At 38.9% G+C, this 25,010-nt stretch overlaps 1 protein-coding gene across 1 annotated transcript in view; it reads left to right on the top strand.

Moving 5' to 3' along the window:
- Nucleotides 1–25,010, top strand: part of LMBR1 (limb development membrane protein 1) — a 60,449-nt gene that overhangs the window by 13,132 nt on the left and 22,307 nt on the right. The window contains exons 2-8 of the mRNA XM_028751379.2: nucleotides 3,292–3,364; nucleotides 6,432–6,471; nucleotides 7,734–7,873; nucleotides 13,214–13,317; nucleotides 23,786–23,912; nucleotides 24,294–24,362; nucleotides 24,710–24,774. Of these exons, the coding sequence (XP_028607212.1) occupies nucleotides 3,292–3,364; nucleotides 6,432–6,471; nucleotides 7,734–7,873; nucleotides 13,214–13,317; nucleotides 23,786–23,912; nucleotides 24,294–24,362; nucleotides 24,710–24,774 (618 nt within the window). The remainder of the gene's footprint in view (nucleotides 1–3,291; nucleotides 3,365–6,431; nucleotides 6,472–7,733; nucleotides 7,874–13,213; nucleotides 13,318–23,785; nucleotides 23,913–24,293; nucleotides 24,363–24,709; nucleotides 24,775–25,010) is intronic.

The raw sequence follows: 25,010 nt of genomic DNA, 5'->3' as shown, positions 1-25,010 counted from the left end.
TGATCACTAAGAAGTTCTAGAGCTTAAATTCAGTTACTTTTGCAAGCGCTAGCCATGAGAAATGTTGGTCCTTGGACACAATATGCTTGGAATGTGATAATAACATTGCCAACCTTTCTTTGCCCTATTACAGAATATATGGTGTGTAAACTTCTAGGAACTGAGAGTGGTTAAACCACTAGAATGAAACATTGTATGTAAAAAGACATGGCAGCTGCCAGTGTATCCTACTGACAGTTAATTTCACTTGTATCATTTTGTAGTTTGGTTGGTGGAGTCTCAACCACTAGCCAAACAACAGAAAGATACTGTGCAAGTGAAATTAACTATCTGTAGGGTATGCTGGTAGCTGCCATCTCTTATGTATAATGTTTCATTCTAGGCGATTTCTCTAACCACTCTAGTTCCTAGTGCCTTCATCTGTAACAAAACATGTCCCTCCTGTATCGGTCTCTACAGCCACAGCAGATGCTGTAACCCTCCAATGGTTTGGCTTCATCCCCAAAGGTGCACTCTTCCATTGTCTCTCGAGACACATGGGTGCCAACCATGTTGGTTAGTTGTAGATCACTGGATGAGGTTTAGCATGAGGAAGAGGTGAGGAAAGGATATACTTTTGATTATCCTCTATAGCATCACCTGACAAATTGTTTATAGACCCATTTCCTACTCTATCCTAAAAATACACTTTGAAGATCACTGTGATGAAATTATGGGTAGCTGCAGTTGGAAGTCAGAAATTGATTGCATGTGCAAATCCCTGCATGGCGTTAGGTGTTCTCTGCAAAAATGTGAACTACCTTTATTCTGGCTTTAAATCACACTGATTTAATTTGGAATAATAGATCTCTCGCTGTGGGTTGGAAGTACTGTTTCAGAATTAAATATGACCCTGCTTCCAGTCAAACTGAACTTGGCAAAGCAAGCCATTTTTAATCCATAAGTGTTTTTGCATGAGAACGTAAGTGTTAGCCAATTAATTGTAGATAATGTATTTTAAAATAGTCTTTGCATAAACAACCCTCTAGTTTTTTCATTATCTCCTTCCTGAAACCCTGAGAATGAAGGATAATAGAAGCACTCTGCAGGGTTTTAATGACAAGTGCTGGGTAAGATGAGCTGAAGCAGGAATGGGGTACTATATGCAGACAAGTGCTGGCCTGGAGAGTGCTGATGTGTCCAGTCATTTGATATAACTGGTTATTGGCATTTAGGGATAGCTAATTCGAGTGAAAGCACAGTGAATAAAGCCAGAGTCCAAAGAAATTGCAAATTAATATACTGTTCAGGTACAATCCAGCTCAGATTAAGTCCTGACACATGCATGGGGGGAAGGGAATATTCTACTTCCATCCAAATATACAGTCAATCTTCTTCTCTGGCGATCACTCACAGCTGAGTAAGATTGTCTTCCATGAATATGGTCTTAATGGTGTGTCCGTAGGCAACTGTGGAGACCAATTTTGGATCCAGGTAGGAGTTGATCACGGCGAGGATATGCCAAACATGCCTTCGTCTTAGCTCATTTCTCCCTTTCATCCTGAGTTCATTCTTCTTCCATGATGCCTTTCAGTCAGTATTTAATGTGAAACTCGACTTTAAAGTTAAAGAATATTTTTATGAAGAGTTATTTTTGTTGTTTTATTAATCTCTATTCTTCTTTTCTACTCAGACATTTAAGGCACAGTTGTGCCTTTGTACTTTTAGTATTATTGTTAACTACTCTTCTTATATACGTAATGCCAAACCATGGTTTGGTGTTATTCCTAATCCAGCATACTGACTACTAAACATGATTAATAGTAAAATTTGTGTACGTGAGGAGTGCAATCTTTTGGCCATTTGCTATCCATGGGCAACATTACATTGCATAGACTCTCATTATTAGAGGAAATACTAACTTTCATGTTGCATTTTTATCACATTTTGTATCAGAATGTTTCAATTATGGTAAGAGTCAAGTGGGACCTGCAACAGAATGTTGCAGCGTAGAATATTCCTATTCAACCACGGCAGCCATTCTTTCTTTCTAGACACTTGATTCCAGGGGCAGCCATCTGGTCCCTTCAGGTTCTGTGAGCTACAACTCCCATCATTCTTCATTGTTGACCCTGCTGTCTGAGGCTGGGAGTTGCAGTCCACAACAGCTGGAGGGCACCACATTGCCAACACTGTTGTATTCCATTCTCCTAGTTTCTATTAGTATGATGATGATGATGATTGTAAGATATTTTTTAATGAAAAAGTTCAAGGTCTGACAGGATATAAAAGAATAAATCAGGTTAGAAAGATACATTGCTGCTGATTTCCACTGATCACTCTGTTCAGTTGCCAGTCATTGTAGGAAGGAAGACATACAGTAGTAGTTGTTTCCCATGTAGCGCAAATTGCAAACTTTTTACTTTGTCCTTTGACTTGAGATGTTTTGTGCAGCCCCACAGTCTGGAGTCTTTGCTCGCTGGTAGGTAAGTGTACATAGGATTGCAAGCCTTAGTCAATTATCGGTAGAATTGGGGATTGGCATCCCATAAATTATGAATTTGAATAGTTGGGTTTTTAGTGTCAGATTGTGGGGCTACTACAGGAAGTGTAATGGTTTAAAACCTTTAATTAACTTTCCATTCATTTTGTTCCTACTTTATTTCTAACATATCTGGCTTTGTTTTCCTGTATTATATTCTGGGGACAGTAGTTGTCTACATGTCAGTGGTTGAAAGAAATACAAATGATTAGTATAAAGTTCAACACCATTTTAATGCATAGTTTATTTTCTCACAAGCCTGATCCAGTAAAAAATACCTAGACTTGTGCAATGAATTAGCAGACTTCGTGTGTTGCAGGAGTGCTGGAGTGCCATTATTGCATCCTACTGGTGTTCTGGGTCAGTTGCCAGATTATATCTTCAAATGTGTTGTGCAAGCAAAACTGAAGTTTGCTGGCATGCTCACTGGACAATAAGACTGGCAGTCATCTTGCGTATTAATACACATTGTTCCTGAAAAATGATGGATTAATTCCTTTGTAATCGGGCCTTTTTAATATATCTTGACTAGTTATGAAGATATAGTGGTGAATTTTCTTATGTGTGGCCCTTGAAGCAGTAAAATTGGTACTTTGGAAAAGCTACAAAAATATCCAAAATAACATGAGCGTTGCATATTAGTAATTATACTGTGGGTATAATGTTTTCTTTCTATTTATTATAGGTTGTGTCACTTTAGTATTTTTGAAAACTAAATTGCTGCTTGTTATATGATGTGAATCTCTTCACTCTGTAACTTTCTTTTTCAGATCTGTTTTCTTCTGTTTGCTATTCTCTATATTGTTTCCTACTTCATTATCAGAAGATACAAGAGGAAAGGAGGTAACTGTTTTTATAGTCATATGTAGACTGCAGTCAAAATGGGAAATAGATGAGATGCTCTTGATGATATTGGGGCACAGTGCCAAAAAGGTGTTTGGGTGATGAGGGGAAAGTATGTGTTTGACCAGAGAGCCGTACTATTTTACATTATCTCTTTGTTGTATTTGCCCAACCTTTATTTCTTGCAGTGTGAGTTTCCCAACTTGTTAGGACTTTAGCTCTTAACTTGTGCCTGTTTTCTTCATTTATAATTTTGCAAGTTGGTTAATAGAAGGTGAAGTTTGTTTATTTATTTAAATAATTTATATATTGCTTCTGATAAAAGAATCTCCAAGTGGTTTACCATCTAAAATTCCAATATTAAACTGTTAATATGTATAAGAACAAATAAGTACTAAACTATACATACAATCTAAAAAATAATCAACAATAAGTAAGTAATGCAACAGCCCCATATGTAAAATGGGCCAATAACTAGTGGGGCAAAACCTGCCCAAGCAGATGTGTTAACAGTCGTGGAAAGCACCTTACTGCGATTTCCAGAAAGAAAGCTCATTCTCTGTGCCATGCTGCCACCTAGCTACCAAATGTCTACAGACTGCATGGTGGCAATCTTCTTCTTTGGCGATCACTCGTAGCCGAGTAAGATTGTCTTCCATAAACACGGTTTAACAATGAGTCCACGTGCAATCTTATTAAAAGTTGCATGACAGGGATCCTAGTGATACAAATAGCAGTATGGTTGCAGTCTAAATAAATATGGGTTCAGGATTGCTAATTTAGTTTATCATTACTATGTCTGTAAATGATATACTATTTAAGGGTTTGAGATTAAAGTTTAATTGGAGGGCTTATATTGACTTGTATTTTTAATGTAAGATCCACGTATTGATGGTCAGTGTATCCAATATGCTATGGTTTACTATTACTGTTAGTACTATTTTTCCTGTTTTTCTTCTTCTTTACTTTATTCCCCATCTTTTCATGATATTTTCCTCCAATTCCTTGTTAAATCTGCAAACTGAAAAATTAATAAAACATAAATAAACTTAACATCCAAATTTATTTGTACTCAGTTATGTTATTATAGACAAATTAATTGACGGCAAGGCTATCCAAGACTACTGGCCATGATGGCTATGTTCTGCTTCCACTGTCAGTGGCATTATTCCACCAACTATCAGTTGCTTGGAATTGCAGGTGGGCAGAAGGCTGTTGCGCTCATGTCCAGCTTGCAGACTTCCCGCAGGCACCTGGTTGGTCATTTCTTATCCGTCAAAAACTAAGTTATACTTGGTTAAGGGTAAGCTTCTGGTGGCTTGCACCATCAAGCCATCTTGACATTTTTCTTCACTTTCATCTCTAACATTGTGTATATTTATAAATGTAGCTTCGTGAAAATTAGTTCCTTTAAACTTTCACATTTCTCTTTTTTGTTTAAACATTTATGAAATACAGTACTTTTATAAAGTACAAATATGAAGTATGATAAAAAATATGAAGTTTGATTTAAAAAAAACCTTACATAATATTTTGATTACATTTTCATTTCTTTTCTGACAATATTTTAATGGAGCTTTCTAAAGTTTCAAAATTCCAAAACTGTATTTTTCTTTTTTTCTCTTTAAATATGAAATTTTGCACTGATTTGTCAAATCATATATATAAAATTTCTTAATACAAATCCTAATAACTAATACGGTTTCATATTGTCTTGCACCTTACAGTTGGAACTTTTCAAATTAAACCTCTTTTCAATCTGTATCTCATTTCCTATCTACCCTGAGTTGTTTTATTTTGGGGTTGAGGGGTTGTTTCTTTTCTGCCAGTTAGGTCTGGAGGGCAGGACAAATGCTCCTCCTGGAAGAGGTGGCAACAGTCTTGAAGACCCTGCCTATCAAGGCCAGAGGGGGGACTCATCCTATTCAGAGAATGTCTGCTAGTCCAATCTGTAAATACAAATTCATGGTAGAACACAGAGGAAGCACAATTTCCATTTTCCATTTTCTTTAACATTGTTAAAGTAAAGCCAAAGTGCTAAGAAGTAAAGAAAGTGTGATAACAAATTAAGAATTGTACATACAGTCATACCTCGAAAGTTGAACACAATCCGTTCTGGAAGTCTGTTCGACTTCTGAAATGTTTGACTTCCAAAGTGCAGCTTCTGATTGGTTGCAGGACACTCCTGCAGCCAATCGGAAGCCACGGAAGCCCCGTCGGATGTTCAGCTTCCAAAAGAACGTCTGAAACTTCCGGTTTTCGATCTTTCGGGAGCTGGAACGTTCGACTCCCAAGGCGTTTGGAGCCGAGGTATGACTGTATTCTAATTTCCCCCCAAATTATGTGCAATCCCATCTACAAATAAACTTTTTACCTATGGTTTCAAAGTGCTTTGAGATTTCACTTCTCTTTATTAATGGAATTTTATTGTTGAGGTTATGCTTTGCAGTGCCGTGGTATGCCTTTCTTAATATTGGTGGTGTTTGCAAATAAAATAAGCATAAGATGGCCTTAGGACATTCTACCAAAGCAAGCAAGGGAGGAAACTTAAGTCACTTATGCTTCCTCTGTTGACATTTCTGGGTCTCATTTGAGGGTGAAGGGAGAGATGTTTGTTTTGTTTATGCACTGGATAACATGGACTGTGCATTTTGCCACCGAGATGTGTCTCTTGCCTATGTAAAAGTTTAAAAACAGCCATAAAGGAAGCATGAGTGACTTCCTCATTTGCTGCCTCATTGACTGTCCAAAGGCAGTCAGTCAAGAACAATAGGTTTTGTAAACTGTGATGCAGACTCAAATGCTGAATTTGAGATTAGTGGAGGAAAAAAGCTTGTATATAGGAGCATTGTACTATGGACAGTGCAAAGATTGGGCTATCTTGCTGGGTAGGCATCTGTCATTAAGGCAAAGACTAGGGCAGTCTAAACAAGGGTTCACTGATTTGTAATCTGTGCATTTTGATCACTTTAACTTTTTTATATATAAAAATGTTGGAAAAGAAGTAAAAAGCAGGCAACAATTGTCTTGGAAATAAAATGTAATACAAATATGCATTATTTTTCAGATGAGCAAGAGGATGAAGATGCTATTGTCAATAGAATTTCGTATGTATATGTTTGTATGTATATGTATATCTTATTTAGGCTTTCATTACCTTTCCGGTGCTATGCAAATATAGGTCTGGCTTGTACATAACGCTAAACCCACAGACAATCAAATGAATCATGGATTGTTTTTCCAAAGTTTTATTTGTTTTCCAGCTGCTCTTGCCCCATGCTGTTGTAGTTTTTCTAGAGTTGGGTGGGCAAACAAACTGTGGTTAAAGAAGGCTGTTGGGTTCACACGTAACACCAGGCCAATGTTTGGTGAACCAAAAACAAACCATGGTTTCAAATCACTGAACAAACCATAGTTAATTTATTTAGTTTTAGTGTAGTTTTAATTTATTTTAAATTAACTGTAGTTAATTTATTTAGTTTTAATTTATTTTAATAAACTATGGTTTAGTATAATGAATGAATGAGGCCAAATAAGTGTTTTTTAGAAGAAGAATACTCTTGTGCTCTCCAAGCACAAAACTAAAATATATGCTGCTTGCATAGCTTTTTAGCTCTTAGTTTTTGACAATGGATACCGTGTTTATGAATCAAATAGCCTGATGAAAGCAAAAACTGAAAATAGAATCTGCATTCCCCGTATTTAAATTTTCTTTAAAACTTAGGTGTCCACTGAGAATTTTGACTTTTTGAATAGCTTTTATAAGAACTCTTATAAAAGTATCATTATCATAACTTCCATATGGCATGGGAGCTGCAATCTGACAATTCTCAGCCCAGAGCCTCCTTATGCATGCCAATCTAGTTGTGTTGTTCTTTGGATTGTGGCATATGTGTGTGTTTCCTTTTTAGTATTCATCTGCAAACCAAAATTTGTTTGAATTTGCTCCCATGCAGAGCTTTTCATTACTTCAGCAGTACTAGACTTTTACAGCAGAGGGAGCACTTTCATTAACCTTGACAGATGTTTGGTTTTCTTTAACACATTCAGGAATAGTGTTTTGTTTTGTTTTGTTTTGTGAGGTATAAGGAAAGATAAGGAAGTGAGAGGATGGTGTGCTAATTGAACTGCTTAGAGGCCATTTTGGTATGTGCAAGACATATATAAATTAATAATAATAGCAGCTAATATTTGATAGGTCTTCATTCTGTTTTTTTAAAAAATTAAACTTTGCATGTTGAATATTAGCTCTGGTGCCTGCAAAGCAGTGGCAGTTATGCATTGAAGCTCTTTTTAAGCTGTTTTCATTAACTTAACAGTTTGAACTGTTGTATTAGCAGTAACAATAATTATTCTTTTTGATTTTCAGGCTATTCTTGAGTACATTTACTCTTGCAGTTTCAGCTGGTGCTGTCCTCCTTCTACCTTTCTCAATAATCAGCAATGAAATCCTGCTCTCTTTTCCACATAGCTACTATATTCAGTGGTTAAATGGATCTCTAATTCATGGTTTGTATTATTTTAATATTGGTACTTGAATTTGAAACACAAAATTGTCTTAAGTGTACCAGCTATGCATCAAATCAGAACCATTAGGGTACACAGATTACCTTAGGAAATATTTTCCATTCTAAGTAGGGGCATTCAGTAAACTGGGCAGGTAATCTTACCTGCTTTTCATCTTTAGAATGCTCTTTTTTCATAAGGGCTCTCCAAATCCTGAACTTATGCATCTTCTGCAATTGATGCAAGATGCTTTTAGTCAAACTGGCTTTTGGTGGCAAGGGACATGGTACAATAATTAGCATTTTCTTTTCCACCCTGAGCTCTTGGGACAGGGTGATTCTAAGTCCAGTTAAAACAACAACAACAACAAAACAAACAAACAAACAAACAAACAAACAAACAAACAGGACTTCCATTGGATAGATCAACTTAACTATTTTTCAGACGGGGTTGAATGCTGTCTTTTAGACACTCCTCAATTATCTATACTAGATTTGTGGGATGTGGCGGCATCCCCAATTAGTTGTCATTCTGGTTCTGTGTGGGAAGAATGAAACTTGGGAAGAGTGGCTGCTTTGTTTTCATTATAGAGTTTGTTTTTATGAGGTCAGAGATGTCCTGCGCTACTTCTGTCCAATATTCAGATTAGTATTCTGAACCGCACAGAACTGGCGTTCCACAGGTGATAACACAAGCAGTGTAGCTGAGAGTCAGCACTGAACGGTATGTGAATTGCAGTCTGATGACGGTCATACATTCAAACCTGGGGTAACGGTTCAAAAGCAGTCTAAAGTCAAAACAGAGGGAGGCCCAGCAAATAGTTAGGTAGACAAGGATAGCTGGTGCAAAGACTTGAGCCTTCAGAGCCCCACCAGAGCACAGCTTCAGACCATCCATGTTTCCTGAGGAATTTGTTTGTTTGGGAAGAGTAGCCTATTCAGGAGTATTCTTTTACTCCTGAGGAGTTCTTTTTCTTCAGGAGTGTACTATGGTGTCGGGTGGCCAATGGAGGAAGTTGGGTTATTGTGCCTTCTGAGGGCCCCAGATGCCTCTGCTTTGCCTCACAATTCATTGACAGGCAGCTCCTCCGTGATGTTTGCCTCAGGGAGCTCCTGGTCATCCTCCAGCACGCCAATAGCAACAAGCTGCATATGAGAACCCACATATCCAACTGTACGATGAATTGATTTAAGGGGGCATGAGATAAATGAAGATCATCAATGGTAACTCTGCTTTGAGAGACTGATGTGTGGGAATGTGTGTATAAAGGCTGCCATTCTTCAGTTTGCAGTGCAGAAGCAAGATTATTGGCTGTGCAAGACAGGAATTATCCCGTTTCTTTGCCTTGAAGATGAGAAAGGTAGCGTGGTATAGCAGTTAGATTAGGATTTGGGAAACCCAGGATCAAATCCCCACTTAGCTATGAAGCTCACTGAGTAGTGCTGGACCAGACACTATCTCACCTGCCTTATGAGGTGGTGGTGAGAAAAAAACTTGTGTGCCACTTTGAGCTCCTTGAAGGCAAAATGGAATATAAATTGAATAAATAAATTAGTGGCGTGTGAATAAAGGGTCTGTGAAATAACGACATTGAAGTCACCATTTTTTTTGGGGGGGGGGAGTAATTGAACAGGTGGAGTATACTGCTTAGTCAGCAGCTTAGAATCTCAGTGTGATATTGAATGTCATATACAAAGTTATACAGTGGTACCTCGGTTTACGAACTTAATCTGTTCTGGAAGTCCGTTCTTAAACCAAAACCGTTCTTAAACCGAGGCGCGCTTTCCCTAATGAAGCCTCCTGCCTTTGGTGCCCTTCCACTGTTCGGATTCCATTCTTAGACCGAGGTAAATTTCTCAAACCAAGACACTATTTCCGGTTTTGCGGAGTTTGTAAACCAAATCGTTCTTAAACCGGGCTGTTCTTAAACCGAGGTACCACTGCATTAACTTTAGTTAGCTGCTGAATTTGTGTGCTTGGGGGTCCTCAGTCATTCTGATGAAGTTAAATTGTGGTATTTTTTATTAAGCGCTAGCATGGATTGTTTTAGATACTTAATATTTTTAATTCTTGCACTAGAATGTGTTACTTCCCTTGAGTCCTACATAGAGAAATTGAATTAATAAAAATATATTTGTGTATCATCTGGTACCTGGGGGGCGCACATGGTAGTTTAAAACCAGAAGCTCCTACATGAAGTTTGTTTATCTTATTTTGCATAGTAATATCTGTAATCTACATGTAAGCATATAATTTTGCAGTCTATTCCTGTAGTAGATTCCTTTATAAAGGGTGTTTAATTGAATTCAGAAATCTTTTGAAAACTTTGAAAATGCATTGTGCTTGATACAAACATCTAGGGAATGCCAGGTTTATTACACTTAGAATCCTAGAATTGTAGACTCAGAAGGGACCCCAGTGATCACCCAGTCCAGTCCCCTGCGATGCAGGAATATGCAGGTGGAACATATGGAAATTGAACCCACAACACTGGCATTACGAGCACCACACTCGTAACCCAACTGAGCTAACTGGAATAAGCTAGTGATTGTAGTTCCGTTATTCATTTGTAATGATTCTGAAAGCCAGGGTAGATAGCGTTTTAAAGTGAAAACAATAATTTTAAAGTATGTCTAACACCAGATAAATTTAGCTCAATTTCAAGACTCTTGAGATAGTGGAACTTAAGTAATGCACAAAATGAACATGACAAATGTGAGGTTGTTGTTATCTCATACGTGTCCAGCAGATGGGGATAGAATATAGTGAAAATTCCACCTCCACACAATGCAGGACTTGCATTCTATTCCACAAGTACTGTCGGCAAGGGTGAGGCTTTATCAGAAGTGGTAACATGCTTGCTTAATTGCAGTTTTCTTTCACTTAAATGCTTTAACATTTAGATTGTATCAGTTAAGCTGGCAAGGTTTGTGTGGGTTGCTCATAAAATCCTTCATACATTGTAGTTTGTCATCAGCCGCATTAATGCTTAGGGTGTGGTTGCTCACCCCATGCTTTGCGCACCCAGCCAGTTTACCCCCTCCCCAGACAACCTTTTGTTCCTCCTTTATGATATCCTCTCTTTGGGGGGGTTAAAAGAGTTACCGGCAGTAATAGGCCTATGCTTCTTCATACATATAAAAGCAATTTTTGGCATACAAATATTTGTGGACAAAGTAAGTATAGGAGAACAATTAGGTGTGCATAGCAAAACATTCCAAACATATTTTCAGGGTGTAGTTTGATTCCCTGCCCCCCTTGACGAAGATCTTGCACAAGCTGCTTGCCTCATAGGTTCTTCTAAAGAAAAGAGGACCAATCTTTGAATGGATGAGGTTGAGTTCTACGTTGCACTGCCTGCAGTAATTTTTAGAGAGCAAGAAAACATGTGGCGTGTAACTGAGCCACTTCAGATGCCAATCATTTATTTATTTATTCATTTATTTATTTGATATACAGTCTTTCATCCAAAGATCACAGGACAGTGCACAACATAAATATACAAAACAAAAACACAAAATGGATTACATAATAACAAAAGAAATCACCCCGTAAAAACACAATTTAAAGGCCCTAGATTGATCAGAAGGGACACGGGTGGCGCTGTGGGTTAAAGCCTCAGCGCCTAGGACTTGCCAATCGAAAGGTCGGTGGTTCGAATCCCCGCGGTGGGGTGCGCTCCCGTCGTTTGGTCCTAGCGCCTGCCAACCTAGCAGTTCAAAAGCACCCCCGGGTGCAAGTAGATAAATAGGGACTGCTTACAAGCGGGAAGGTAAACGGCGTTTCCGTGTGCGGCTCTGGCTCGCCAGAGCAGCGATGTCACGCTGGCCATGTGACCCGGAAGTGTCTCCGGACAGCGCTGGCCCCCGGCCTCTTGAGTGAGATGGGCGCACAACCCTAGAGTCTGGCAAGACTGGCCCGTACGGGCAGGGGTACCTTTACCTTTACCTTTTTAGATTGATCAAAGGCCAGGTATTATAGGAACATTTTTGTGCAGTGCCTAAAGATATGTCATGAAGGCACCAGGTGAGCCAGAGCCTCCCTGGGGAGAGCATTCCACAAATGGGGAGCCACTGCAGAAAAGGGCCGTTCTCATGTTGCCACCCTGCAGACCTCTCTTGGAAGGGGGCACATGAAGAAGGGCCTCACATGATGATTGCAGGGTCTGGGGCAGTTCATATGAGGGGAGGCAGTCCTTGAGGTATTGTGGTCCTAAGGCGCTAAAAACGCTATAGGTCAAAACCAGCACTTTGAATCGGGTCTAGAAACTGATTGGCAGCTCAGAGGATTAGAGGTCAAGGAAACTTAACAGGGACATATTTCCCCATCTCTCCTCATGACAGAGGCTATCATACAAGCAGTTTCTGTGCCAAAACCAGGCCCAAACCCTGATTGAAATAGATCCAGAAAATTGTTTTCCTCCAAGAAGAGGAGTCTAGTTTTCAAACTAAGTACGGTGGTACCTTGAATTACAAACGCCTCAGGTTACAAACACTTCAGGTTACAAACTCCGCTAACCTGGAAGAGTTACCTCAAGTTGAGAACTTTGACCCAGGATGAGAACGGAAATCGTGTGCCAGCGGCGCAACGGCAGCAAGAGGCCCCATTAGCGAAAGCAAGCCTCTAGTTAAGAACAGTTTCAGGTTAAGAACGGACCTCCGGAACAAATTAAGTTCGTAACTAGAGTACCACTGTACTTCAGAGTAGTGAAAGTGTCAGTGAGCATTATATTTGGGTTCTGCTTTTAACACTGGAAGGTAATAATTAAGTGATATAGTGGTCTTTCATAAGCATATGAGAATAAAGTTGAGCAGTGAGCTGAATTATGGACAAACACTTTTGGTATGAATAAATTTCACAGAACCAACATGTTTATTCTGAATATTTCACAAATCTGGCCTTTTTTCCTACCATTTCTCATGTTTGCTGACTGGGTAGCTGCTTTGGCATACTGTATTTTTAAAAAACAGGATATCTGTGCAATATAGCCAGCCAGGGTTCATACAACCAGTGTACTGATGTCACGCTGCCACGTAGTCATTCAGATTCAGCTACAAGACATCTGAGAAACCAAATCAAATCAGGGCAATGGTGCCCTGTTTTACATGTCTCCCAAATTGACAGCTCGGGGAAGGGGTTTTGCAGGATAATATCCCCCCCCCTTTTTTGCTAATTTCCCCAACCACTTTCAGCTATAGTAAACTTGAAATCATTAGAAATAACTGAGCATGTTTCTTCACTTCAGTGATGGTGTTGTGGAATAAATGATAGAACTCATTTTGTGTTATACTTTAAAGGTTCTGCAGTTTTCACAAGTAACACATACATTTTGTTTTTCTCTAGGCTTATGGAATCTTGTTTCTCTCTTTTCCAACCTTTGTTTGTTTGTACTGATGCCCTTTGCTTTCTTCTTTCTGGAGTCGGAAGGCTTTGCTGGCTTAAAAAAGGTGCGTGGGTATTAAATATATGTGAATGTGATGGTTAAAATACTATGAGCAGCCAGCAACGCTATATATACAAAACTAATGGCCATAGATTTTAGAATCTATGCTAAAACAAATTGTTGTGTGTTAAATGATGATAGTAATTGGCGTTGGCAATAATTATGTCTAAACCTGAGTAATAGGAACTTAAAAATATATTATAGTAGCAACAAAACTCTTGGCTGGTCTGCATTCAGGCTAGTCCTCTTAACATATTAGGTTTGATAACCTTGCTATTACAATAAAACAAATAACACAGTACACAAATAATATTTTTGAAGGAGTATAACAGGTGAGTGAGTGAGAGATTTATTTAGGGAATTTATATCTGAAATACATTATGAATCTATGAAATATAGTACAGTAAAATTATATATGAATTATGCATTAATAATTTAAACACGGTTTATTAAATAACAAGAATATTCAGTGTTGAATGTGACTTAACCTGAATAGTTAACTTTGTGGCATGCTTGCAATTGACACAAGGGACTACTATGAAACTAACGAAGCTTTTTGGTTTTATATATTTCAACAATCCCAAAGTTTGAGAGTCAGTAGCACAGTTGTTGTAAAGGTACAGTGATCTGTTGTGGAACAACCCCATTGAAGAAAATATCAGTGGTTACCCAGACATTGCTGGTTGCAAATGGTCCTCCATAACTGTTGAAGCTTCAGGGCCACAAAAATACAGGTCCACCATTGGGCTGACACTTAAAAAATTGAGTAATATTTTGCACCAGGCTCACTGTGACAGCACTCTGGGCCTTCCCCTCAAAACACATTTCAGACACCCCTATTTACAAGTCCTAGTCGCAAGCTCCCAGAGACTGCAATCATCTAAATAGAACTGCTGCTGACTGCTAACTCCTCCCATTGTTTGGTATGGTCTCCTTCTTAGTCTTAGTTTCCTTCTGCAGGTTATCCTCCACCTCTGCCATCTGAATTAACCCTTTCCTCTTCATGTGGAGTCCCCATAGATACCATTTAGAAGTCTCCTTTGTATTCCTGTTCAGACAGATTTATATTTTGAAGCCCAGACAGGGCAAAATGCATATGACAGCGTATGAGCATGAAAACGGTTCAGATATCCCAGTGATCCTGGAATCTGCTAGTCAGGCCATTGGTCGATCTCGGTCAGTACTGTCAACATGTTTGACTGTGGCTCTCCAGGTTTTTAGATAGGAGTCTTTCTCACCTGTACCTGGAGAATTGAACCTGGGGCCTTCATCATGCAAAACAGATGTTCTACCATTGAGCTGTCGCCCTTCACTGAATATCTGATACCTGCATTGCTTCACAGGTGGTGGTGTATGAAAATGTACATAGCATGCCTGCAGAGGAATTTTTGTATCTGTTTTGTGTGTGTGTGTGTGTGTGTGTGTGTGTTTATGAAACTTTCCTGCACACACAATCATACTCCTCAATAAATGAAATGGAAATAGGTTTTTCCAAAATAATGAATTTGTTTTTTACTATATAAAAAATGTAAATAAAGTAGAGCTAAAAAAAATGTAAATGTGCTTCTGGATAAATTGATTAAATGTAGCAACCTGAATATAAATAATTAAAACTCTTCACTTTTTCTTTGTATATATTTACACCATCCTCTAAAATGGCAAATTTCAGGGAGCACGATTAGGTGCTCCCAAACCATGTGTTAATGGAAGTAGGTGCAAGTTTCTATGAGGATGTAAGTGATGAAGTGAGTGAATTCTGAACTATCTAATTCAAAGAATGTGAATTGATGTTTGATATTACTTTATGGTGAGTATTTTTATAGCATTTGAAAAGCCATTTATCCTCCCCCCCGAACAAGTCTTGAGGTTCTCCCATTAGGTAGGACTACAATCTGTATCTGATATCTGAGGCCTCCACAGATGTAATGATGTTGTTGTTTAGTCGTTTAGTCGTGTCCGACTTCGTGACCCCATGGACCAGAGCATGCCAGGCACTCCTGTCTTCCACTGTCTCCCGCAGTTTGGTCAGACTCATGTTTGTAGCTTCGAGAACACTGTCCAACCATCTCGTCCTCTGTCGTCCCCTTCTCCTTGTGCCCTCAATCTTTCCCAGCATCAGGGTCTTTTCCAGGGAGTCTTCTCTTCTCATGAGGTGGCCAAATTATTGGAGCCTCAGCTTCAGGATCTGTCCTTCCACTGAGCACTCAGGGCTGATTTCCTTAAGAATGGAGTGGTTTGATCTTCTTGCACTCCATGGGACTCTCAAGAGTCTCCTCTAGCACCATAATTCAAAAGCATCAATTCTTCGGCGATCTGCCTTCTTTATGGTCCAGCTCTCACTTCCATACATCACTACTGGGAAAACCATAACTATACGGACCTTTGTTGGTAAGGTGATGTCTCTGCTTTTTAAGATGCTGTCTAGGTTTGCCATCGCCTTTCTCCCAAGGAGCAGGCGTCTTTAATGTAATGATACCAATCCCCTAATCATCTTTATGGAGCTGGGATCCAGCTAAGGAATGTGCCTTTTCTTTAGAAACACACATTGTCTCCCCTCAGTCCCTGCTTCTTTCGACATGATTGATGTTATCTCTGTGCTGATTTTGGAAACAAGTCTTGGATAGTGTTCACCATGGCTTTGTCTCTGGACCATAGCTATACTGCCTTTGATTAAGGCTGATGGGAATATGTATTTTCTGTTACCTTTTCGTAACCCTATTATTATTATTACTATTACTGTTTATCTGAAGAAGTGTGAATGCACATGAAAGCTTATACCCAGAACAAACTTAGTTGGTCTCTAAGGTGCCATTGGACATTTTAAATATATATTTTGACCGTGTCAGACCAACACGGCTACCTTCCTGAACCTATTACTACAGTTAAGGAACAGACAGTGTTAAATTTGCAGTTATGAAAGAAAGTCTTCTGACTCTTTTTGGGTACCGGCTGATGGCTTGACGGCTAGAACTTAACCCCCTACCCTAGTGCAATATATTGTATAATAAATTATGACATATTTTGATAATGAAAAGTAGGCCTTAGTAATGTTTATAACAACTAGACTAATATTTTCTGTTTGTTTAAAAAAGATAAATCCTCATCAGTACCACTCTTTGCTGCTTGCAAATTTATTGTGAGTTATTCTGTTCTAATTGATGGCATTCATTCTCTATGGCATATGGTTCCTCTGGAAGGCTCCCATTGATTCCCTTGGGCAAAAGTTGTTTTTTTTAAACCACTTCCATATTACACAGAGATACAGATACGGAAATTGGCCACTCACCACGGATGGATGCAGTGTTCTGAAAATCAAACTAAACACGATTCTCTGTCTAGGGTTTTAATTAAACCATTCTGTTAATTCAGACAGGATATTTTAGGCCTAAGGGGATTAACTCACTGCTTTTTAAAAGGGGCTTAAATGGCCTTTTCCCTTAGTCCACTGTTACATTTTTTTATTGGGTCTGCAGTTTTCTCCATATTCTTTAAATTGTAAATCTAGATAGATCCGTCTTCACTCTGAAAGCTGGTTTTCAGTACTTACATCCTTGTTAAATGTCTTGGAGTTCATTATTGCCTTGATAGTAAACAAACATAATTGTTTTAGTTACCCAAATTATTTCACCTAGGCTTCCTTTTAGAATCTACTTTTTCACTTATTCACTCATTGTGATACACAAAGCATTAAAAGCACATAAGAAGGGCAATGTAATTAATTTCCTATATTTTAATTCTTGATTTTTATTTTACCCAAGGAGATTTTGTTCATCTGCTGCTTGACTTTTGTTGTTGTTGTTAATGTGCAGCTGGTGCTTCAGCTGGTTCTTTTTGGAATAATTTACCTATTATGTGAATTGGTAGCTTCTCTGCATCATTGTGTTAGAGCCAAGCTACACTTTCCTATGTGGAAGGTGTCTTCTGCTTGTGGAAGGACTATTTTATGCCATGCACTTGAGCACTGCGTCAGAAAAAGGAAGCTGAATCATGGATGTTCTTCTGCTTGCGCAAGCAGAAGCATGAGAATTGTTACAGCGCTGTGTGATGGTCTGAGGAAGCTCTTCCGCAAGCATTTCCAAAACAGCAATGGGAGTGTCCTTCTTTCCCCTCATGGCTCTTTGGAGCTAGTGTGGTGTAGTGGTTAGAATGTCAGACTAGGGAGACAAGGGCTCAAGTCCCCATTTGACCCAAGAAGCTCAGCGAGTGACATTGGGCCAGTCACAGTCTCTCAGCCTAACTTCATAGGATTGTTCTGAAGATAAAATGGAGTGGGGAGAACTATTACACCACCTTGAGATATAAATATAATAGAGGCGCAGGTGGTGCTGTGGTCTAAACCACTGATCCTCCTGGGCTTGTCGATTGTAAGGTTGGCAGTTTGAATCCACACATGACGGGGTGAGCTCCCATGGCTTCGTCCCAGCTCCTGCCAACCTAGCAGTTTGGAAGCATACCAGCGTGAATAGATAAATAGGTACTGCTGCAGCGGGAAGGTAAATGGCGTTTCTGTGTGATATGGCATTTGTCACGGTGTTCTGTATGCCAGAAGTGGTTTAGTCATGCTGGCCACATGACCTGGAAAAGCTGTCTGTGGACAAAGGCCGGCTCCCTTGGCCTGAAGTGAGATGAACGCCATGCCCCAAGGTTGAATTCAACTAGACTTAACGGTCTAGGGATCTTTTACCTTTACCTTTAGCTATAAATGTAATAATATATACTGTACATACATGCATAAATAAACAAAACAAAACAAAAAACACCATTGCCTTCTGAGCCTGTGATCCAAAGAACTGTGGAATTAGTTCTTGATAACAAGGACCTTTAGACATGTTCTTTTCAAGATAGCACCCCCCACCCACGAACACAAAAACTCATGAGTTTTTAAAACAGTTTGTGACAAGTTTATCAGCAACAAAATATTACAGTATATCTTCTAGAATATTATAACTTGTAAGGAGCTTACAAGTGGTCTTCCTCTGATGCGGCATTCGGCTGCACAGTTTTACATCAGGTGCTTTGATCGCTAGCACTGCAATTGGGACCCGTCCAGTTGGGAACCATTGTGGTATGTCCCAAGCAAGTTAATCCCTCGTCAACTTACAGAAATACGGTAATTCTTAAATTTCCATGTTCCATGATAAACCTTTTGCATTGGCTTAAGGAGCTATTTGGATTTTGGCCTGTATGTTGAAATCTCAGCTGTCAGAGTATGTATGTATGTATTTTATTAAATTTCTATCTCTCCTTTCCTCCCAAAGGAACCTAGGGGAGCAGTGCACACAATGTGTACACAACGCCATAAGTTCAATTTGTGTTTATTCTCAATTGAAAGATAAATGCTGTTTATATGTGTTCATAACCTAGCTATAGTGATGCTTCTTGACATATCATCAAATGTATTATCATAGTAAGAAGGGCTTCTGAAGGGGCATCATTTGTATTTTACTGAAATGCGAAATTTGAAACATGAATAAAAAACACACACCATAGCATACTTTCACCTTGGGTTTTTGTGTGTGTGGTTTTTTTTTGCCCTTGAAGTTATGACATAAAATTTACCATGAGCGACAGCAACATCCTGACCAATTATGCAAAGTATCCAGACATCTTCATGTTTGAAACACAGCACAAGAAGTCTGTGGATTAAGAAGTTAACTCTGAGAACATCAAAAGAGAGTGCTTGATAATAAAAGCAAATGGTAGAAAATTTTGAGGTAACTTCCTTGCTTAATTAATTAGGTAGGCCAGGTGGAAGTGAAGAGGCCAGTGTTGGTGCTCTGAATATCTATAAAGCTGAGCAACATGACAGCACAATAGAGGAGGAACAAAGATTGCTTTAATATACTTCTATCCTGTGTCACAGTTTGAAATTGTCCTGGTTTATGTCCCTTTTGGCAAACTTACATAAAAGTGACCCTGTACTGTATTTTATGACCAGATGACTTTCCCCCCCTCAGTGGCTAATTTGTATCAGGCCCCCAATGTTAAAGAGACAGAGAAATGAGTAGGAAGTCTAAGCCAGTATGTCTCAAGGACGCTTCATTGCGTTCTTTCATTATTTTTGCTCGTTTTTTTGCCACTGATCATCCATAAATTGTTGGAAATAAGTGATTAAGGAAGTGCTGCTTAGTGTTAGTGGCACATGGATGTTCTTGGTGAGCCGTTTTTTTTGTGGGTGAAAGGAAATCAAGCACTGCGAAAAACAAAAAGGAAGGCTCCTGCTGGGAACCTTTCAAGGAAATGTAACTTGCATAATGTTTTGATCTTGGTGTTTGTTACAAAAAATAGAGCAATATTTCACCAGCTGTTGTGTGTCAAGTAGTAACCCCATCACCACTTCCACCTCTCCCTCTCTAGCATAGAACAGTTGTAATAAGAAAACTGTTTGAAAATAAAGCAGGCTTAGCCTTATTTTTTGTACAGATATGAGTGAGAGATCGCTGCCCAAAAGACTTTATTTATGACAGCTCAGTGCTTCAAGTTATGTTAAGCATTTCTGTAGTTCTTCAAATTGTTTCCTAAATTTTCAGCAGTGAGAAACAATTTGCAACAAGAGACTGCATAGCACTCTATAGATAATATGCAGGGGGGAAAATCTATAAAACTTCAGTTAAAATAATTTACACCTTTGTGGTGATTTTAGGTCCTATATGTTTTTTAAACAGAAAAAAGCAAATTAGTGCTGGCTATTTAATATAGATGCCTGATATGCTGTGACTCCTTAGTTCACAGGATCATTCCTGATAGATTTTGGAGTTCATAAACTACGTTATTTGAAATTTCAGCTATGCCAAGAATAGCAGGTTTAGAAATTGATGGAGCAGCCTTACATATAGGTTTAATGTTTGATTTTTTGGCACAGAGAGAATCTTATTTGGCATCATCTTTGAATATTGTTTAGTACAAATGCTTTAGATCTTGGCTTTCTTGCCAGGTATCTTAACACAGTTTTACATGTTTTAAGAAGTAAGTGCAGAATTATCTTAACTGTGATGGAATATTTGTAGTGCATCACTTAGAGGATTTGTTGTTAAAAACATTTTGTTCCTCTAAAAAAATTCTGGAATAACTTTAATCCCTTTTATTTCTTGGTAATACTATTAAAGACGAGGGCAGCTCTTCACTGGGGAATCATCTCTTGATTAAACTCTTGCTTTTTTCCAAGCAGGGTTTTCTTTATAGCTTCCCAGAAAAATTGTTAATGAGAAGAGAGTTCCTTTATATGACAGAAGCCCACTCTATGCCTGCTTAAATATCTGAAGTTTGGGATAAGCACAAGCTACTGTGAATATTGGCTTTCCAAACAGAATAATGGAATGTGGTTAGGAGTGTGTGTTTATTTGGCATTTACTCTCATATTTATTTGTCTATAAAAATCATTCATCATAGACTGAAATTTTAGTGCTCTGATCTCAGCAAAATGTTTACTGGTATGCAGCTGAATTGTGCTGCACTATATTACACCCCATTTACTTTTTCATTACCAGAACTAGAAGCAAAAGTTATTTAATCAGTGACATCAAAGGCTGTCCAATGTTTTGACATGTGCTAAAATCTTAAGTTAATATTTTCTTTAAAATTCATTTAAAGCATACTACTATAGGTGTTTTGTTTAAAGTGGCATCCTCGCTGGCTTAGGGCTTTCTTTGCAACTAGTGGCTAAGGCTATTATTAAACATAAATTTGAAAATCCTCGAACTATAAAAGCCACAATATAGGGCATTTGATACTGTGGTTGCTAATTAAAACTGCAGCAGCATTGGTGACTTCAGGGATTTAATCAGTACAGATGATGGGCAAGTAATTTGGGCCATGTCTACACCATGCAACAACCCTGCCCATTCCTTCTCTGACAAGAATAAATTACGTATGTGAAACAAATGAATTTACATATTTTTGCCTCATTCATTTTTGCCTCATTTTTTATTTTTTAAAGTTCTGGAGTGGTATTGGAATGCTAAATTATTGTGCTAGCATTAGAAAAGAATATTTTTATCAATATTTTCATCCTAAGTACAGCTCCTAGAAAAAGAATTAAACAGGTGTTAAAAGTTCTGGTTGGGTCTGTTTCATGGATGTTTCTCAGATTTGCCAGTTGCATAGAGGGCAGTGCCATAAAAAGTAATGTCAACATACATTGCAAGAGGCCAAGATGTTCTGCCAGAATTGTGTGTTAAATCCTGAGTTCTGTAGAATCATGTCAGCTTATTGTCCAGGCCTCTCCTCTAATTTTTTAAAAGGAATATAACTGTTTTAACTTCATTGATAATTTAGTGTACTTGAACTCCTGCAATGCTGATTCAGTTTGTTGAAATACCGTATTTTTCGCCCTATAGGATGCACCACCCCATAGGACGCACCTAGTTTTCAGGGGGGGGGGAATCAAGGAAAAAATATGATTCCCCCCCCGCAGCTCTGGGAGCAGCGGACAGGCTGCACGCAGCCTGTGCGCTACTCCAAGACCTTCTCCCTGCTTTTGCGGGAGGTGGCGGAATTCCCCCACCTCCCGCAAAAGCCCACAGGAGCCCCGCGTGACTCCTGCGGGCTTTTCGACCAGGAGGGAGAAGGGACTGAAATGGCCAGTCAGTCCCTTCTCCCTCCTCGGGGAAAAGCCCCCAAGAGCGGCACACTCTTTAAAGGGTGCGTGGCTCCTGCGGGCTTTTCTAGGAGGTGGGGGAATTCCCCCCCCCCCCGTAGAAAAGCCAGCAGAGGCTGCGGAGCCCCTTTAAAGAGTGTGCGGCTTTTGCGGGCTTTTGCGGGCTTTTGCGGGAGGTGGGGGAATCCTGTATTCCTATTTGATGTTTTGCTTCCTTTAATATATGTATATATTACTGCTGATAGATAGCACTTTGGGGCAAGCATTGTAGGATGTGTAGGTTTCCACCAGCCTACCAAGTTCATTCATTTTAAATTCATTCATTTTTAATGAATGAGAGACAACAATTTTTGTTAGCCAGTATGAGGCTTTTTTATGTCATCCATCCATGCATCTTTTATCCTGAGTATATTCAAAAATTGTGTTGCTCCCCTTCCATTTAGGTCTGCTAACTGATTCAAGTTTCTTGACTCTCATGTCCCAATAGTGAATAATTGTAACAACAAAGGCAGCTTCTGTGATTTTCACTAATTTAATGAGGACACTAGCTACAAATGCATATTAATGTAAGCCTCAAGCATGACTTCAGAAAGCTCCAAATCTAGTATACCAACCTAACAAGTCAGGCTTTTCTCACAATTAAAATAAATGTTATCTGTAGTCTAATACACACTGTCTTGACAAGACTTGATAATTTTCATTTGATTCTGAGTCTTAATATTTCTTAGCCAATCCATATAATTGTATGTGTATGGTAGCCTGGTGTGTTTTCTGCTTCTACTTATTCCTGGAATTTTCCAAAAGTACAAAATCTGAAAATTTTAAGTCAAAAGTTAGATCCAGAGTCAACAGGGAACTGTCATCAGAAACATACACTTCATGAATGGAGAGAAACTACCCTCTAGGTATAAGTTGTAAACACACTTATTGAGGCATGTCTTAATGTGTTTCAATTGACATAATAGTAATCCTCTTTAATACAGATTTATTAGGGGAGGAGAGAGGGCTTCTTTCTTAGTAATTATGCTTTGTGGCTTCCTAGTCTCTCATTGCTTCAAGACTGTAAAGTCAGCTGCCATTCGTACATGAGCTGAAAAGTTACTTTACAGGCATATTCTGCTTTTTAGAAGAATTAATTATCAGGTCCTTTATGCGCCTCTGCAGGATGGCTGTAATCGTGAAAAGAAATGCGATAGACATAGGGAAATTGGAAGTATAGAAGGATTTTTGAAGTGCTTTTATGAAAATGAAGCTAAGCTTTTAGAACTTGCAACCTTCTCTTCCTGAATTGAAATTGGCCCTGTGGGATTGCAGGAACTTTAAAGTGAGGATCTGGGTGTCTGGCCCAGGAGAAACTGATGTGTGTTGGGCCATGTTTATATCAAACCCAGCCATCCCCAATAACTTACATGCGAAGGAACTGGTATTGCATCTCAATGTGTAGTTGTGCTCTTGGGGGTGTTCACATTGCAAGGGACAGAGCAGAAACCATTATGGTGGAAGACTGTGTTTGGATTGGCACATTGTACTTGAGCAAACCAATGCCGGCTGGATTACATACCGCACTTGGCTTTCCATTCCCTTGACTGGAACTGTAGATAACATTTGACCAATATCCTTTCTCAGCTGAGGGACTTAATAAAAGCAGTTTGTCATTTGAAAATGCTCCTGTGAAAATACTAGGATTTATGGGATAAAATGGTTAAAAACTGTGATGCCAGTTAGTAACTGTAAACTGTTGTCTGTGGCTTTAGAAGAAGAAAGTCTGGTTTAGGCTCTCAAAAGTCGCTTATAGGAGGAAATATATGGTGATCAGCTGTGTGTGGGTCAATATATATTTGTGTGTGTTTTAACTGCAAGTTATTTTTTGTTACAGGGGATCAAAGCACGCATTTTGGAAACTCTTGTTATGCTCATTCTTCTTGCACTGCTTATCCTTGGAATCGTTTGGGTGGCTTCAGCTCTCATAGACAATGATGCTGCGAGTATGGAGTCTTTGTATGGTACGGACGTCTTTATAACATATTCTGTTGTTTTCAAAACATTGATATGAATAACTTGCAGTTCCAGGTTCTAGCCACTGCGGCGAACAGAAGGTATGGGGAGTTGCATTTCTCTGCTCAGCAAGAGTCTTAATTGAGGTTAAGGCAACTTGACAAATATATGTATTCATAGGATAGATTTGTCCATGTCTTCAGTCAGCCACTGTTAAAGTGTTAAAGTAAATGTTTGTGGTCCAAAAATTTGTAAGCGTGTAGTATAATTGTTTACTAAGACAGCAGCAGAATGATTGTACGGTGATCGGCATACTTTTTCCCATGTTACTGCCCAAATGAGACAAAATAGTGTACAAGCTGAATCCATTTTACCTTTTTTATTTCCAGATCTTTGGGAATTCTACCTCCCTTATTTATATTCCTGTATATCACTGATGGGATGTTTATTACTTCTACGTAAGTCTTGCCATATATACCAGAAGAGGAAGTAATGCATATGTAATTATTTTTGACGTTTTAGTATCAACACCTTTATCCTTTCACCCCTGGCTATTGGTTTTTGTTAGACTAGTATTAACAACATTTGTTTATAAATGCGCTCACTAGTTGTGAAAACTGAAAACTTCATACCCCTACTAGAGTTTCTGACTTAGAATGTCTATCCTGCATGGCAACAAATTAAGAAACTATTGGGCAGAATGGAGCTTCTCTTGCTATCTACAATTGCTCGTTCCCTATATTAATTCTTTCAGATTCTGTTTAATGGAGACTAGAACTGTGTTATCTTGTGTTTTCCTCCACAGTATGCACACCAGTGGGACTTTCACGAATGTTTACAGTGATGGGTCAGTTGCTTGTGAAGCCAACGGTAGGTGTTGCCTGCTTTGATGCAATAAGCAAATCCAAACAGGTCCCAAGCATCGAGGTGGGTGGGTTGAGATCAAGTAGGAGCCTGGTCTGGCCAGGCTGTAACCCCATTACCATGAGGGGATAATGAGGCTAAATTGTAATCAAATAAACTCATATGTTCTATATTTTGTTCAGTCATAAAATACTTAACTAGGCCCCAATAAACTGGAGGAAACTTCTAAATGTCTGTTTCAC

This window comes from Podarcis muralis, chromosome 12 (assembly GCF_964188315.1).
Source record: "Podarcis muralis chromosome 12, rPodMur119.hap1.1, whole genome shotgun sequence".
In the NCBI taxonomy this organism is placed as follows: domain Eukaryota; kingdom Metazoa; phylum Chordata; class Lepidosauria; order Squamata; family Lacertidae; genus Podarcis; species Podarcis muralis.
This window is presented reverse-complemented; position numbering and strand designations above follow the sequence as displayed.